This window comes from Gouania willdenowi, chromosome 6 (assembly GCF_900634775.1).
Source record: "Gouania willdenowi chromosome 6, fGouWil2.1, whole genome shotgun sequence".
Lineage (NCBI taxonomy): Eukaryota > Metazoa > Chordata > Actinopteri > Blenniiformes > Gobiesocidae > Gouania > Gouania willdenowi.
The window spans coordinates 27678851-27692502 of record NC_041049.1 but is presented as its reverse complement, the minus strand read 5'-3'; the positions used below and the strand labels follow the sequence as shown (position 1 = coordinate 27692502).

Genomic DNA, 13652 nt, shown 5'->3' with positions numbered 1-13652 from the left:
TAATGATTTTGATTCCAATTCAAATTCTCAATTTCTTTTTTTCTTTTTTTTTTAAAGGATTTTTTTGGCTCTAGTGGCCTTTATATGACAGTTGCTAGACAGGAGGGGGGTCAGGAGGAGCAGGGAATGACACGCGGGGGGGGGGGTCCCAGGCCAGGAATCAAGCCTGGACCCGCTGCAGGTGAGGAGCTACGGCCTCCGTACATGGGGCGGGCGCTCTACCCACTGAGCTACACACCGCCCCAAAATTCTCAATTTCGATTCCTGTTCTAAACAATTCTTGATTCCGATTCTTTGAGTTGTGCAGGTCAACAGGTCACAGATTTCACAAGAAATTTTTTTAGTTTGAAAAAGCCTTTACACAGGTCATTTTTATTAATTCACTTAGTTGATATAGTTTAATTTGGTTGCTGTAATGTAACAGGGGTATTCAATTTCAAAGGTCTCCAACTGTAACTGTAAAAGTGAAACTTGTTGAAATAAAACTAAAAAACAAGTTGGCAGCAGTCTAAAAAACAAAGAGCTACAGCCCAGAGGGGTATTCCATAAAGCGGGTTATGTTCAAACTCTGAGTATGTTCAGGCTGAAATGAGGGAAACTCTGAGTATCTCATTCCTAAACGCGAGGTATGTTCTTCTCTGAGTATGTTACCATGGCAACATTGTCCTTGAACTAAACCTGGTCGCTGGCAGGTTTTATCAAAGACACCCTGGGTTTCTACCTGGCTCCGCCCACCTGAACACCGTTTCTTAACATTGTAATAAACCTTAACACTTTTCTCTGAAACACATTAGTAACATCACACACCACAGACGTGTTCACATCATTACTAATGTTATGTTGCTTTACGTTTTTTTTTTTGTGATAACGGTAATTTTCTTTATAACATTGTAGATGTAGATCATTAAGTGAAAGTCAATGAGAGGTTGATCTGCATTAAAACATCTACTGACGGGGCGGTGTTTAGCTCAGTGGGTAGAGCGCCCGCCCCATGTACAGAGGCTATAGTTCCTCACCTGCAGCGGGTCCAGGTTCGATTCCGGCCTGGGGCCCTTTCCTGCGTGTCATTCCCTGCTCTCTCTGACCCCCTTTCCTGTCAAGCAACTGTCATATAAAGGCCACTAGAGCCAAAAAAATCCTTTAAAAAAAAAAAAATAAAAAAAATAAAAAAAAAAAAAAACATCTACTGACCTGTTATGCACCCATCTAGGAGGTAGGTACACACCATACTACACAGGAAGCTATTTGTCCCCAGTCCCCAAATAAATGATTAAACAAACAAACATAAGGGATATTTACAATTTATAGGTGTTTCAAAAGTTTCAAAAGTATTTTACAAAGCAATAAAGAACAAAAAGCAGGATCAAAACTAAAGAGGCAGTCTAGCACTCACTTTTCTAAAGCTCCAGAAAATCACTGACGGAAATAACAAAGGCAGAGAAACTGAACAAAGTCATAACTACAATCAAAGGTCTCAGTCTTTGGAGGCTGGGGACAACAAGCTGTTGTCAGAGGTTCCTCCTAAGTCAGCTGCATGCTGCCTTTTATAGGTGGAGGACCAATCAGTGCAGCTTGTCTCCTCCAATCAGACAGCACCACCTGGAACACAAAGATTCACTCACAGCACTCACTCACACTGGACAAAAAGAGACAGACAAAGATTCACACGACGACAGAGCACTCACTCTCCTCCAAAAACAGAATACAAGATACGGGTTCTCGTCCCGCTTCGGTGTTTTCTGACATTTTTTCCGACGTCGAGATGACTCTGGCGACAATATTACATTAAAAATCAATATAATTGATTTGATATCAAGCAGCATTTACTGTCTTTATATTCAGTGTAACAGGAGGGCTCTCTATGCAGCCATACTATGCTGCTGCTGCCACACCTCCTGAAACACATTTTATTCATATTATTCACCGCTCGTCACGTCACTGAAGAGATAAAGTGATGAAGCAACCAAAATGTGTGACTAAGTACGGGTGATTTAAGCCACTATAGTCACTGAAGACTGAACGCACCTTTAGAACAGGCTCATATTCCTCAAACACTGGCTTATTTCACCCATCAGGGTGAATAAGTCACTCTCTTCCATTTGGTTGTCATGGCAGTTTGAGTAATCTCTGATCCATTGATGATGGCTTTTTATCACGCGCGTGCACGTCAGTAACCCAAGGTTTACATACTCAGGGTTGATTAACCCACTTCATACCAGCTGTAATGGAATCAGATACCCAGAGTTTCCCATCGTGGGGTATGTTGACCCAGAGTTTATGGATAGACTGAGTTTGTTAACCCTCCTTTATGGAATACCCCTCAGGTAGATGTGAAACAAAATAAAACAAACTCAAACCCTGGAACAGCCATGTGACAAATCAATCAACAGTTCTTGTTAAGAAAGATTATTATTATCTTGGATAGAGTGGAAACAGAAACTATAAAAAAAAAAAAAAAAAGTTATATTGTGAACCTATTTATATTGTAGGGAACATATTATATACATAAATGTAATTAAAGTCTAAAGCCACAAAAAACACCACTTTAAAAAGAAAAAAAAATGACAACACTTTGTCATTGCTCGTAATCTGTTTGCAGGTTATCAGCAGAGCAACAAAAGTAATTATCAGCATTATCAGCAAACGAGAAAAGCAAGTTGAGTCACTGCAATAAGCACGTAGCCGTACTTTTATTCTCTAGTAGCCTTCAACAACTACTTTCCGGTCACATCAACCAATATCCGGTTACACATCAATCAACGTCCGGTTACACGTCAAGGTTTTTTTTAATGCGAAAAAAAAGAAATGGATTTCAATGTACAAGTGCGCCATCTAATGTGTAAACCCAAGGTTTACGTTGTGTGTTTTTTTTTTTTAGTTTTCATTGTTTTTTTTGTTGTTGTTTTTTTTTCATTTTAGAAGTCCTAATCCTCTTCCGTAGCTTCCCCATTACAACGTCATTTTTATTCAATGAGAAGTCGCATCTGATTGGCTGTTGAGGGCACTACGTCCTCAACCAATCAGGAGCAGGTATGAGATGATCGCGAGCTGTCAGTGAAGACAGAAAGCAGTTGCAGTTAGTGAGCATTGTGAAGACAACAGTTTATGTGACTTTTGAAGAATCTGAGCGGAAAATGTCCCAATTTCTGTTCTCTGGTACTTCAGCTGCTGCAAGTAAGAAAGACTCAATGAGAAACAGGGCTTTTATACTTTAGAGAGGGCCTTTAGGCTGGGAAGTGTGTGTTATTACAGTGGTGTAGCAGAAGCACATAAACGTTTCCTAATTGTCCGTTGACAAATGTCTGTAAAAAGTCCCAGTGATGTTGTTGATCTATATCAGCACCAGGGTTGGGGGTCAATTACATGTTTCCAGTTACAATTACGTTTTTCAATTACCCATGTTCAATTACAATTAAATTAAAATTACAGTGAACAGCATTTTTTTTCCAATCACAATTAAATTACAATTATTTTTTATCCTCAGAAAGTCAATTGTGTTTTCAATGACTAAAGTTCAATTACAAATAATCACAATTACTGAGCTTGAAATAAATAACCTAATAAAAGTTAACCTACCTCTTGTGTTAGCTTTCTGTTAGCATCTCTTATGAAAACAGGTCCTAATTCAATTAAAACACACTAAAACTATTATCTATCATCTAGTTTCTTTCCTATCCATTGATTACCTTGTTCGGCTTCCTAATCAATGAAAATATATCTGAGCCTTTTTTGCGTCAGTGTACCCTTCAAATTTTTTAAATTTTTTTAATGGTAAAATGAAGGAAAAACTTGATATGAAACATATTTTAATAATTGTTAACTACATATGTGTGAAACTGTGCAAAAAACTGTAACATGCTTCTTTAATTTTTGTGTCAAATTATAATTAAAATTTTTTATAGAATTTACAAGGTAATTACAATTACAAAGTCAATTTTCTGAACTCAATTACAATTTAATTACGCTTAACATATTTTTTCAAATGATTACAATTATTATTACACCATAATTGTACTTAATAATCAATTACACGATTACAATTTTAACTGACCCCATCCCCGATCAGCACTCATGGAATGTGACGTCTCTTGTCCAATCAAATTACTAACTGTTGATTAAGTTGCATTAAGTCCCTTCCAGGTACCAAGTCCTGTTGGAAAATGAAATCTGCATCTTCATAAAGTTGGTCAGCAGCATGTAGCATAAAGTGCTCTAAACTTCCTGGTTGACGGCTGCGTTGATCTTGGACCTAAGGAAACACAGTGGACCAACACCAGCACATGACATGGCACCCCAAACCATCACTGACTGTGGAAACCACAATACAATTATGGAGAAAATATGTTGTCCACTACAGACACATACACAGACTGAACTAGTCTGTACTCACCCTCTGTTCTTTCTTTCTACTGCAGCAGCTGAACTTCAGGTTCTCCACAGCAGCACTGTGGATTACTCCATCCTGGAGTGTGTTGGTGAAGGCAACTTTGGGAAGGTGGTCAAGTGCCAGAACCTCAGCAACAATGAGACGGTGGCTGTAAAACTAATCAAGGAGGGCTTTGAAGAAGATCTTCAGCATGAGGTACTTGTTTGTACCTTCTATCATATTTGAAGGCTCAGGTTTTGCTACTTCTAAACTCTATGAACAATATTTTTTGTGATCAACGTGTAATCACTTCAACATGGCAATGTACATTTCAAGACTTCTGTTCTCTTCAATGCAATTTTGGGAATAAACATATAAATTTTATTTATTCATAACCTAATATTCCATGTACATATCATATCATTATACATTCAAATGTAAAGCTGATAGCCATTAGCCATTTACACTTGGTTATATAGATTTTGTACTTATTACTTGTTATATTTATTCATATCTAATCCAACAATGAAAACAAACTTTGTTATATGGTATTTGCACTTTTTTGATATTTGCAAAATAACAATATAAGATTATCTAAGACCTGTTGGAACCAGATGATTTTTTTTTCGACTTAATTGTGCATTCTTCTTCTTTTTTTCTACTTTCTTTTTTACAGATTTCCATTCTGAAGTTAATCAGTGTCCTTGATGCTGACCGCACAAACTTGCTCAAATTTTACGAGCATTTTGTGTACATGGACTACAACTGCCTGGCATTTGAGTTGCTGGATGTCGACCTTTACACTCTGATGGAAAACCGAGAGTGGGAGTCCCTGAGTCTGACTGAAATCCGTTCTATTGCTGAGCAGGTAATTTTTATAAAATTTGTTGTCAGAGTGTGTGTGTGTATGGGTGTGTGACCCTTTAACTACAAATGGATGCAATATCATCCAACCAGCAGCAAAAAGGTTAGGTTAGGGTTAGGGTTACTTCTACTTCTACTTAGACTATGACGGAAGTCAAGTAGCGGAAATGACGTTTTTTCAAACCCTTTTTGACTGGTTGGTGAAAGGCCGATCAGATCGGTGTAAAGCCTAGCTCATATAGCAAACGGACAATGTTTATTCTAAACCTGTGTCTTCTGGTCTTGTTTCTGCAGCTACTGGTGGCTTTAGATTTCCTGAAAGACCTTGGAATCATTCACACCGACATAAAACCTGACAATGTCATGGTGGTCAGTGGGAAGATCCAGCCATTGAAAGTCAAACTAATCGACTTTGGTCTGGCTATTAGAACTTCCAGCATGGAGCCTGGCCTTGACATTCAGCCTCTAGGATACAGGTAGGAAGATTTCTCTTCACAAGGCTTAGCTATGGTTATGACAAACCTGTATTGTATTGTGTTGATATGTTGGTCACAGATTCTCACTCTTAACTCATGTCCTTGCTCCTCAGGGCTCCTGAAGTCTCCATTGGCCTTCCCTTCAGTGAGGCCATTGATGTGTGGGGCCTGGGTTGTTTGCTTACATTCCTCTACATTGGTGAAAACCTCTTGTCTGTGTCCTGCGATTATCAGATGATAAAGCGTGTTTCAGAGCTTCTTGGTCTACCAAAGGACGACCAGCTCCAGGCCGGAGTTCACACCAGGAGCTTCTATTGTGAGGCTGAGGAAGGCTCAAAATGGCGATTGATGGTAAAACTGAAGTTTTTTTTCGGCAAACTCGAGTTCACCAAAGTTTAACTTTACAATGAGCTTCATGACACTCATCTTGTTTTCCCAGACACCAGAGGAATATGAAGCTGCTAACAACATCGTTCCTGAGGAGCAACAACGTTTTGTCGAGTTCTCATCTTTGGATGATCTGGTTAATGTAAGTTTTGAATTAACATTTTTTATGTCAACATTTATTATGGTCAATATAAAAAAAGCAAGTTTTTAAGTTAAATCACTTTTAAAACATAGATGACATAGATTACTGTTTAAACATTCTAGATCGTTTATTTGGAAAATGCTATTCATGATGAATGACAGATTTCCTTTAAACAAAGTCATTGCAGAAATATCAACAATATCTCTGTAAATGGTTCTACTGATAATTTGATCTCGGCTGATGTGAATTCATGCAATGTCCAAATCTAGTCACTGTTCTGATTATAAACTCTTGACTGCCATGAAATATCCTGACTATAAACTACTCACTGATATGCCTGATGTGTGAGCTTATGTAATAACCAGTCTCTTGTATTAAAATGCAGGTTCATCCAGGAGAAGAAAGTGGTGAGTCTGAGGACAGTAAAGCCTTTGTCGACCTGCTGAAGCAGCTCCTGTGCTTGGATGGAGATGAAAGGATCTCTCCATGTCAGGCTCAGTTTCACCACTTCTTCACCACATCCCACCTCAACCAGCAGGAGACCAGCAGACACTATCAACCCTCCTCACAGGCTGATAACACAACCTGCCCTGCATCTGGTTGCGTCTGTTCTGGATCAAGCCTGTGTGACAGAATCAAAAATGGTGATAGACTGAATTTGGCTGCTACATCCTGGGATATGGTCTATGTGACTCTGTCAGAAGAAGAACTTTCCCTCTCATCCATCACTTGTGATGCCTTGGTTGCAGAAGCTTTACATGATCTCCCTACTGTTACTGATGTGGACCTGGTTTCTGTTCCCACTTCTCATTCAAATGTTCTGGATCAGTCTTCAAGTGGAGCAAAAAAACATTCTTTGATGAAGAGGATTCGAATACTTTTCCGAAGAATCAAGACTTTTTTTGTTCGGAAGTGAATCCTTATATACATGTAAATACATATGTTCAATAGTTGGTTTTAGATCATTTGGACTTTCACACATATATTTAACATTTCTTTATATTAAAGAATTAAACACGTAAATATTCCTTCTTTTGTTCTTGTTCCATGTTTGTGTTGTAGTTTAAGACTCTCTTAATTTTATATAATAAAGAACAGGTGAAAAACGCTAGAACCTTGGTGTTCTGATTGACTCAAATTTGATCTAACTGCTGAATGTTAGATTAAATCATAAACAAAAACAGCCTTCCACCTCCCAAAGAACATCAGAATCAGAATCAGAATCAGAAATGTTTTATTTGCCATGTACAGTTTTGAGGACAGTACAAGGAATTTGACTTGGTGGTTGGTGCACAAAACAAGCAACAAAAAGAAATAAAAGAAATGAAAACAACACAACAAAGAACAACCCAGCAACAATAATAATAATAATAATGATAAATATAAAGGATGAGGGATAAATAAAGGATAGATAGAGAATAAAGGATAAATAGGATAAATATAAATATATATATACAGTGCAGCAGGTATCAAGCTGGTGGAGGTGGTGATCGGGTGGGGGGGGGGGGGGGGGGGGGGTTCAGTGGGTGACTTGGGGTGTGTTCATGTGGATGGTGGCAGAGGGAAAGAAGCTGTTTTTGTGTCTGGAGGTTCTGGTCCTGATGGACCGAAACCTCCTACCAGAAGGGAGAGATTGAAACAGTTTATGACCGGGGTGGGAGGGGTCGGCCACAATCTTTCCTGCACGCCTCAAAATCCTGGAGGCGTACAGGTCCTGGAGGGAGGGCAGATTGCAGCCGATGACCTTCTCTGCAGAGTGGATGATACGCTGCAGTCTGGCCTTGTCCTTGGCCGTAGCTGCAGCGTACCAGATGGTGATGGAGGAGCAGAGGATGGACTGGATGATGGAGCTGTAGAAGTTCACCATCATCTTTGTTGGCAGACTGAACTTCTTCAGCTGCCGCAGAAAGTACATCCTCTGCTGAGCTTTTTTGATAAGGGAGCTGATGTTCAGCTCCCACTTGAGGTCCTGAGTGATGATGGTCCCCAGGAAGCAGAAGTACTCTACAGAGCTCACTGTAGAGTCTCCCAGGGTGAGGGGGGTGAGGGGGGCTAGGTTCTTCCTGAAGTCTACATCTCCATCTCCTTAATGAGTCAGAAAGACCAGGAGACCAAACTTCCTGTTAACTTCAAAACAACAGCCCTTTTACACAAGTGTTCAAAATAAACTAATGGAAGACGAGACGAGATGTTTTTATTTTGAAAGGGAATGTTTGATTTTTAGCTTGAAGCCGGTGTCATGTACTGAGAGCGCATCTTACTGAGATTGTATATGCGCATGCATATGCCAATTACTAAAAAATAGTAATTCACTTTGTTTTTGTTTTCAAAGTGAATGGACACATTTTATTTGTTTATTGGATTATGTTAGTGTTAGGATTAGGGTTATAATCTCAATACGGAGGTAAACTCAGTACGTGACACCGGTCCCAGGACCATTTTATGTTCTGCTCGCAATGCATCATGGGACAGTTGAGTATGACTAGTGTGCCCACCGTGCACACTTTAAAATTGTCCCATTATAGCAGGGGTCCACACACTTTTTCGGCTCCCGAGCTACTTCTACCATAGACAGATCTTCAACATCTACTGTGTTGGGGTTTAAAATTGTAAATAAGTAGATTTTAATACACAATTATGATTATTATTACAATCGTTTATAATTAAATATTTGTATAATATCAAGGCAAGGCAAATGTACAGGTACATCTAAAAAAATTTGAATATCATGAAAAAGTTTAATATTTTTTTGTCACTCATTTCAGAAAGTCAAACCAATATATGATATAGACCCATGACACATAGTGATATATTTATGTATATTTATAATGAAAACTCAAAACTCAGTGTCTCAGAAAATTAGAATATTACAGAAGATCAATAAAAAAAGAATATTTTAAACAAAAATGTAAGACTTCTGAAAAGTAAGTTCATTTCTATGCACTCAATACTTAGTTGGGGCTCCTTTAGCATGAATTACTGCATCAATGCTGCGTGGCATGGAGGTTATCAACCTGTGGCACTGCTCAGGTGTAATGGAAGCCCAGGTTGTTTTGATGGCAGCCTTCAGATCATCTGCATTGTTGGGTCTAGTGTCTCTCACTTTCCTCTTGACAATAACCCATAGATTCTCTATGGGGTTCAGGTCAGACCAGTTTGCTGGCCAATCAAGCACAGTAACACCATAGTCATTGAACCAGCTTATGGTACCTTTGGCAGTGTGTGCAGGTGTCAAGTCCTGCTGGAAAATGAAATCAGCATTTCCATAAAGCTTGTCAGCATAAAGAAGCATGAAGTGCTCTAAAATGTCCTGGTAGATGCTGCGTTGACTGTGGACTTCAGAAAACACAGTGGACCAACACCAGCAGATGACATGTTATACCCCAAACCATCACAGACTGCGGAAAAAAAACCCTGGACTTCAAGCAACGTGGATTCTGAGCCTCTCTACTCTTCCTCCAGACTCTGGGACCTTGATTTCTAAATGAAATATAAAATGTACTTTCATCTGAAAAAAGGTCTTTGGACCACTGAGCAACAGTCCAGTTCTTTTTCTCCACAGTCCAGGTAAGAGGCTTCTGACATTGTCTTTTGTTCAGGAGTGGCTTGACACAAGGAATTCAACATTTGTATCCCATGTCTAGGATTTGTCTGTGCGTAGTGGCTCTTGATGCGCTGACTCCAGCCTCTGTCCACTCATTGTGAAGCTCCCACAAAATATTGAATACATTTTGCTTAACAATCCTCTAAAGGCTGAGGTCATCCCTTTTGCTGCTGCACCTTTTCCTACCACACTTTTTCCTGCCACGCAACTTTCTATGAATATGCTTGGATACAGCACTCTGAACAACCAGTCTTCAAAAATTGTAAAAAAAATATATATATACTTTTAATTCACGATATGGTTTAAAAGCTTTGCATACAAAAATATAATAAACTTTCAACACCAACAAAACTTTACCAAACAAGGTGAAGTTTAGAAAATGAAAATATTAACAAACTTAAGGTTAGTAGCTCAACCAACAACAACCCAGTTAGACAAAGATTAACAAAATCAAACTAATCAGCTAAATCTCACTTCATTTAGTTAAAGTGCATGGTGCTATATCTAGTAAACATGATTTGAAAGTTTATTTGAATATGATTTGAGAGCTAATTTGAAAACCTGTGACCAATGTTGGTATGTTCACTGTAACTTTAAAGTCTCGCTGTCCCTTGGCCCTTGTGTCTTCTGTTGAGGTTGTTAGCGTGCCCTCGGGATTACATGAAGTTCCCGGTGAACGTGAATCCATGGTCGCTACCGTTCGGTTTCACACGGCAAAGGAGGGTTCGGTGCGGGATAAAATATTGGGGCTGAATCTTTCCATGTTAACTGAGGCTGAGCAGCTAAAAGTCAGGGCACTGCTAGTTAAGTATGCGTCAGTGTTTTCCGCGTTTGAAGGTGACCTAGGTTGTACTGGGCTTATTTCTCACGATATCCCTCTTTTGGACAATGTACCCGTACGTCAGCGTTATAGACGTATTCCTCCATCAGAGTACGAGTCGTTAAGGCCCACATAAACCAACTGCTAGATGCCCAGGTAATCCGGGAGAGCAGTAGCCCCTACTCCTCCCCCATTGTCATCATACGCAAAAAGGATGGCAGTCTGCGCCTCTGTGTGGACTATCGACAACTCAATATGAAAACCAGAAAGGATGCGTTTCCGCTGCCCCGAATTGAGGAGTCCCTGGACTCATTGTGTGGAGCTCGGTGGTATACCATAATCAGGTGCCAATGGCAGAGGGCGACAAACAAAAGACTGCTTTCTGCACCCCGTTTGGATTATTTGAATTTAACCGAATGCCCTTTGGGTTATGTAATACGCCGGGGACTTTCCAGAGACTTATGGAGCGAATGTTTGGCGCCCAGCACGGCCAGTCACTTCTACTCTACTTAGACGATATAGTCGTTTTCTCTTCCACTGTTGATGAACATTTAAAACGGCTGGAGGTTGTGCTTAGCCGTCTGCAGCAAGAAGGACTCAAAGTAAATTTGGAGAAATGTGATTTTTTTAAACAGGAGGTGCAGTACTTGGGACATCGCATTTCAGAAGAGGGAGTGTCAACTGATCCTGGGAAGATTTCTGCCGTGTCCAACTGGCCCCATCCTAAAACTGTCCCTGAGCTGCAGTCCTTCATTGGCTTTGCCAGCTATTACCGAAGGTTTGTGGAAGGATTTTCCAAGCTGGCCGCCCCCCTTCACCGGCTAGTTGCAGAACTATCTGGTCACAACAACCGGAGGGGAAGAGGAACCTACCTGGGTGATGCCTGGTCAGAGGAGTGTGAGGAGAGCTTCAAGGAGCTGAAGTCCTGCCTTGTAAGTGCACCCACCTTAGCTTTTGCTGACTTCTCTCTGCCATTTATTCTTGAAGTAGATGCCAACCACTGTGGATTGGGAGCTGTGCTATCACAGGAGCAAGGAGGAAAAGTGAGACCTGTGGTCTATGGCAGTAGACCTGCACCCTGCAGAGAGAAACTATAGCTCCATGAAGCTGGAGATGGCAGCCATGAAGTAGGCCATGGCCGATAAATTCAAGGATTACCTGTGGGGCCACCGCTGTGTCGTATGGACGGACAACAATCCGCTGAGTCACCTGGACACTGCCAAGATGGAGCAACTGAGCAGCGCTGGGTCGCCGAGTTGTCTGCATTCGACTATCGCGTGAGGTATCGGCCAGGACGGATTAACCAGAACGCGGACGCCCTCTCCAGGCAACGTAATCCTACTGGCGGCATGGGGGTCGAGTTGAAGTGCTACCTACCTGGCACCCGGGTTCCTGACTCAATTGCAGAGAACGTCTGCCAGCATCCGCAGCAGGCGGCCACCCAGTCCGCCATTACTGCTCTTCCATCCCGCAGTCCAGTCGACCTGAGAAGGCTCCAAAGGTCGGACCCTTTCATTAGCGCCTTCCTGCCCTTCTGGAGCCAACAGAGAGTGCCAAGTCGTGCTGAGCAAGAGAAGCTGAGTCCTCGAGCGAGGGGTTTGGTGAAGCAGTGGGACCGCATTGTGCAGAAGGAGGGGCTGCTGTACCGTCGGCTGCTGAGGCCAGACAGAGGTGAGGAAGTCCACCAGTTGTTATTGCCGGAGTGTCTGCAGGTAGAGGTGTTGCAGGAGCTGCACCAGAACCATGGTCACCAGTTGATCCAGCGTACTACGGAGGTGGTGCAGCAGCTTTGTTACTGGTCAGGAATGAACCATGACATCAAGGATTGGTGCCAGAACTTCGAGCGCTGCGCTGTTGCCAAGGACAACCCAGCCAAGGATCCGGGCTCCCCTTGGCCACCTACTTGCGTCCAAACCCAATCAGGTGCTCACAATTGATTTCACTCTGCTTGAACCAGCCTGTAACGGAAGAGAGACAGTGCTGATCATGACGGACGTATTCTCCAAGTTCCCACAGGCCATACCTACCCGCGACCAGAAGGCAGCAACAGTTGCAAACATGGTCCAAGAGTGGTTCTACTGTTTTGGCGTCCCAACCCGAATACACTCGCACCAAGGAAGAAACTTTGAGTGCATTGGTCCAGCAGCTGTGTGCATTATATGGGGTCCAGAAGAGCCGCACTACCCCCTATCATCCGCAGGGTAACGGCCAGTGTGAGCAATTCAATCGGACCCTGCACAACCTGCTCCGCACACTTCCTCCAGAAGAGAAGCAAAATTGGCCTAATCACCTTCCACAACTGGTGTTCAACTATAACGCTACTGCCCATCAGTCCACTGGTCAGTAGCCCTACTTGTTGATGTTCAGACAAGAACCCCATCTACCTGTGGATTTCCTTCTTGGCAACCTCCCTGAGCCTGAAGCTGGAAGGCTGTGTGATTGGGTGGTGGAGCATCGGAGGCGCTTGCAGGTGGCTATGGATGTTACTGGGAGTCGGATGAAGTCTTCAGCAAAGCAGAGGAAGGAGAGGCATGATGAACGAGCTTTGTGTGAGTCACTGGCCAAAGAGTGTACCTCCGGAGTATGGGCTCAGGGTGCAGAAAAATCCAAGATGCCTGGAGTTCTACCATCTACCAGGTCGTAAAGGCTCCTACCCTTGGAGGTGTGGTCTACTCTACTGCCCCAGTCGACAGGCTCGATCAAGTAAAGCAAGTGCACCGTACCGCCTTAAAGCCTGTGCTCCCTCCTCAAGACACTAACCAGGAGGCCTGGCCACAAGGACTACCTGCAAATGAGAATGCCAGTGATGATGAGTTTGAGTCGGGGGCTTGGCTGAGGGTCAGAGAAACGGGCAGTGCTTCATCTACGCCGGTTGAACCACTCACCGACGAACTGCCTCCTATTCCAACTCCTCCTGTTCCAGTCGTGCCTTACAGCTCTGGGTCTTTATCAAGAAAGTCAACGCGAAAAACTGCAGGAAAACACTCAAACCC

At 42.1% G+C, this 13652-nt stretch overlaps 1 protein-coding gene across 1 annotated transcript; it reads left to right on the top strand.

The window, feature by feature from the left end:
* Positions 1-4071: 4071 nt before the first annotated feature.
* Positions 4072-11706, top strand: LOC114465998 (homeodomain-interacting protein kinase 3-like). The gene is made up of 9 exons (XM_028451415.1): positions 4072-4078; positions 4416-4582; positions 5043-5234; positions 5525-5706; positions 5820-6057; positions 6146-6235; positions 6621-7025; positions 11295-11591; positions 11650-11706. The coding sequence occupies exons 1-9, from the start codon at positions 4072-4074 to the stop codon at positions 11704-11706; spliced, it is 1635 nt and encodes a 544-aa protein (XP_028307216.1).
* The last annotated feature ends 1946 nt before the right edge of the window (positions 11707-13652 follow it).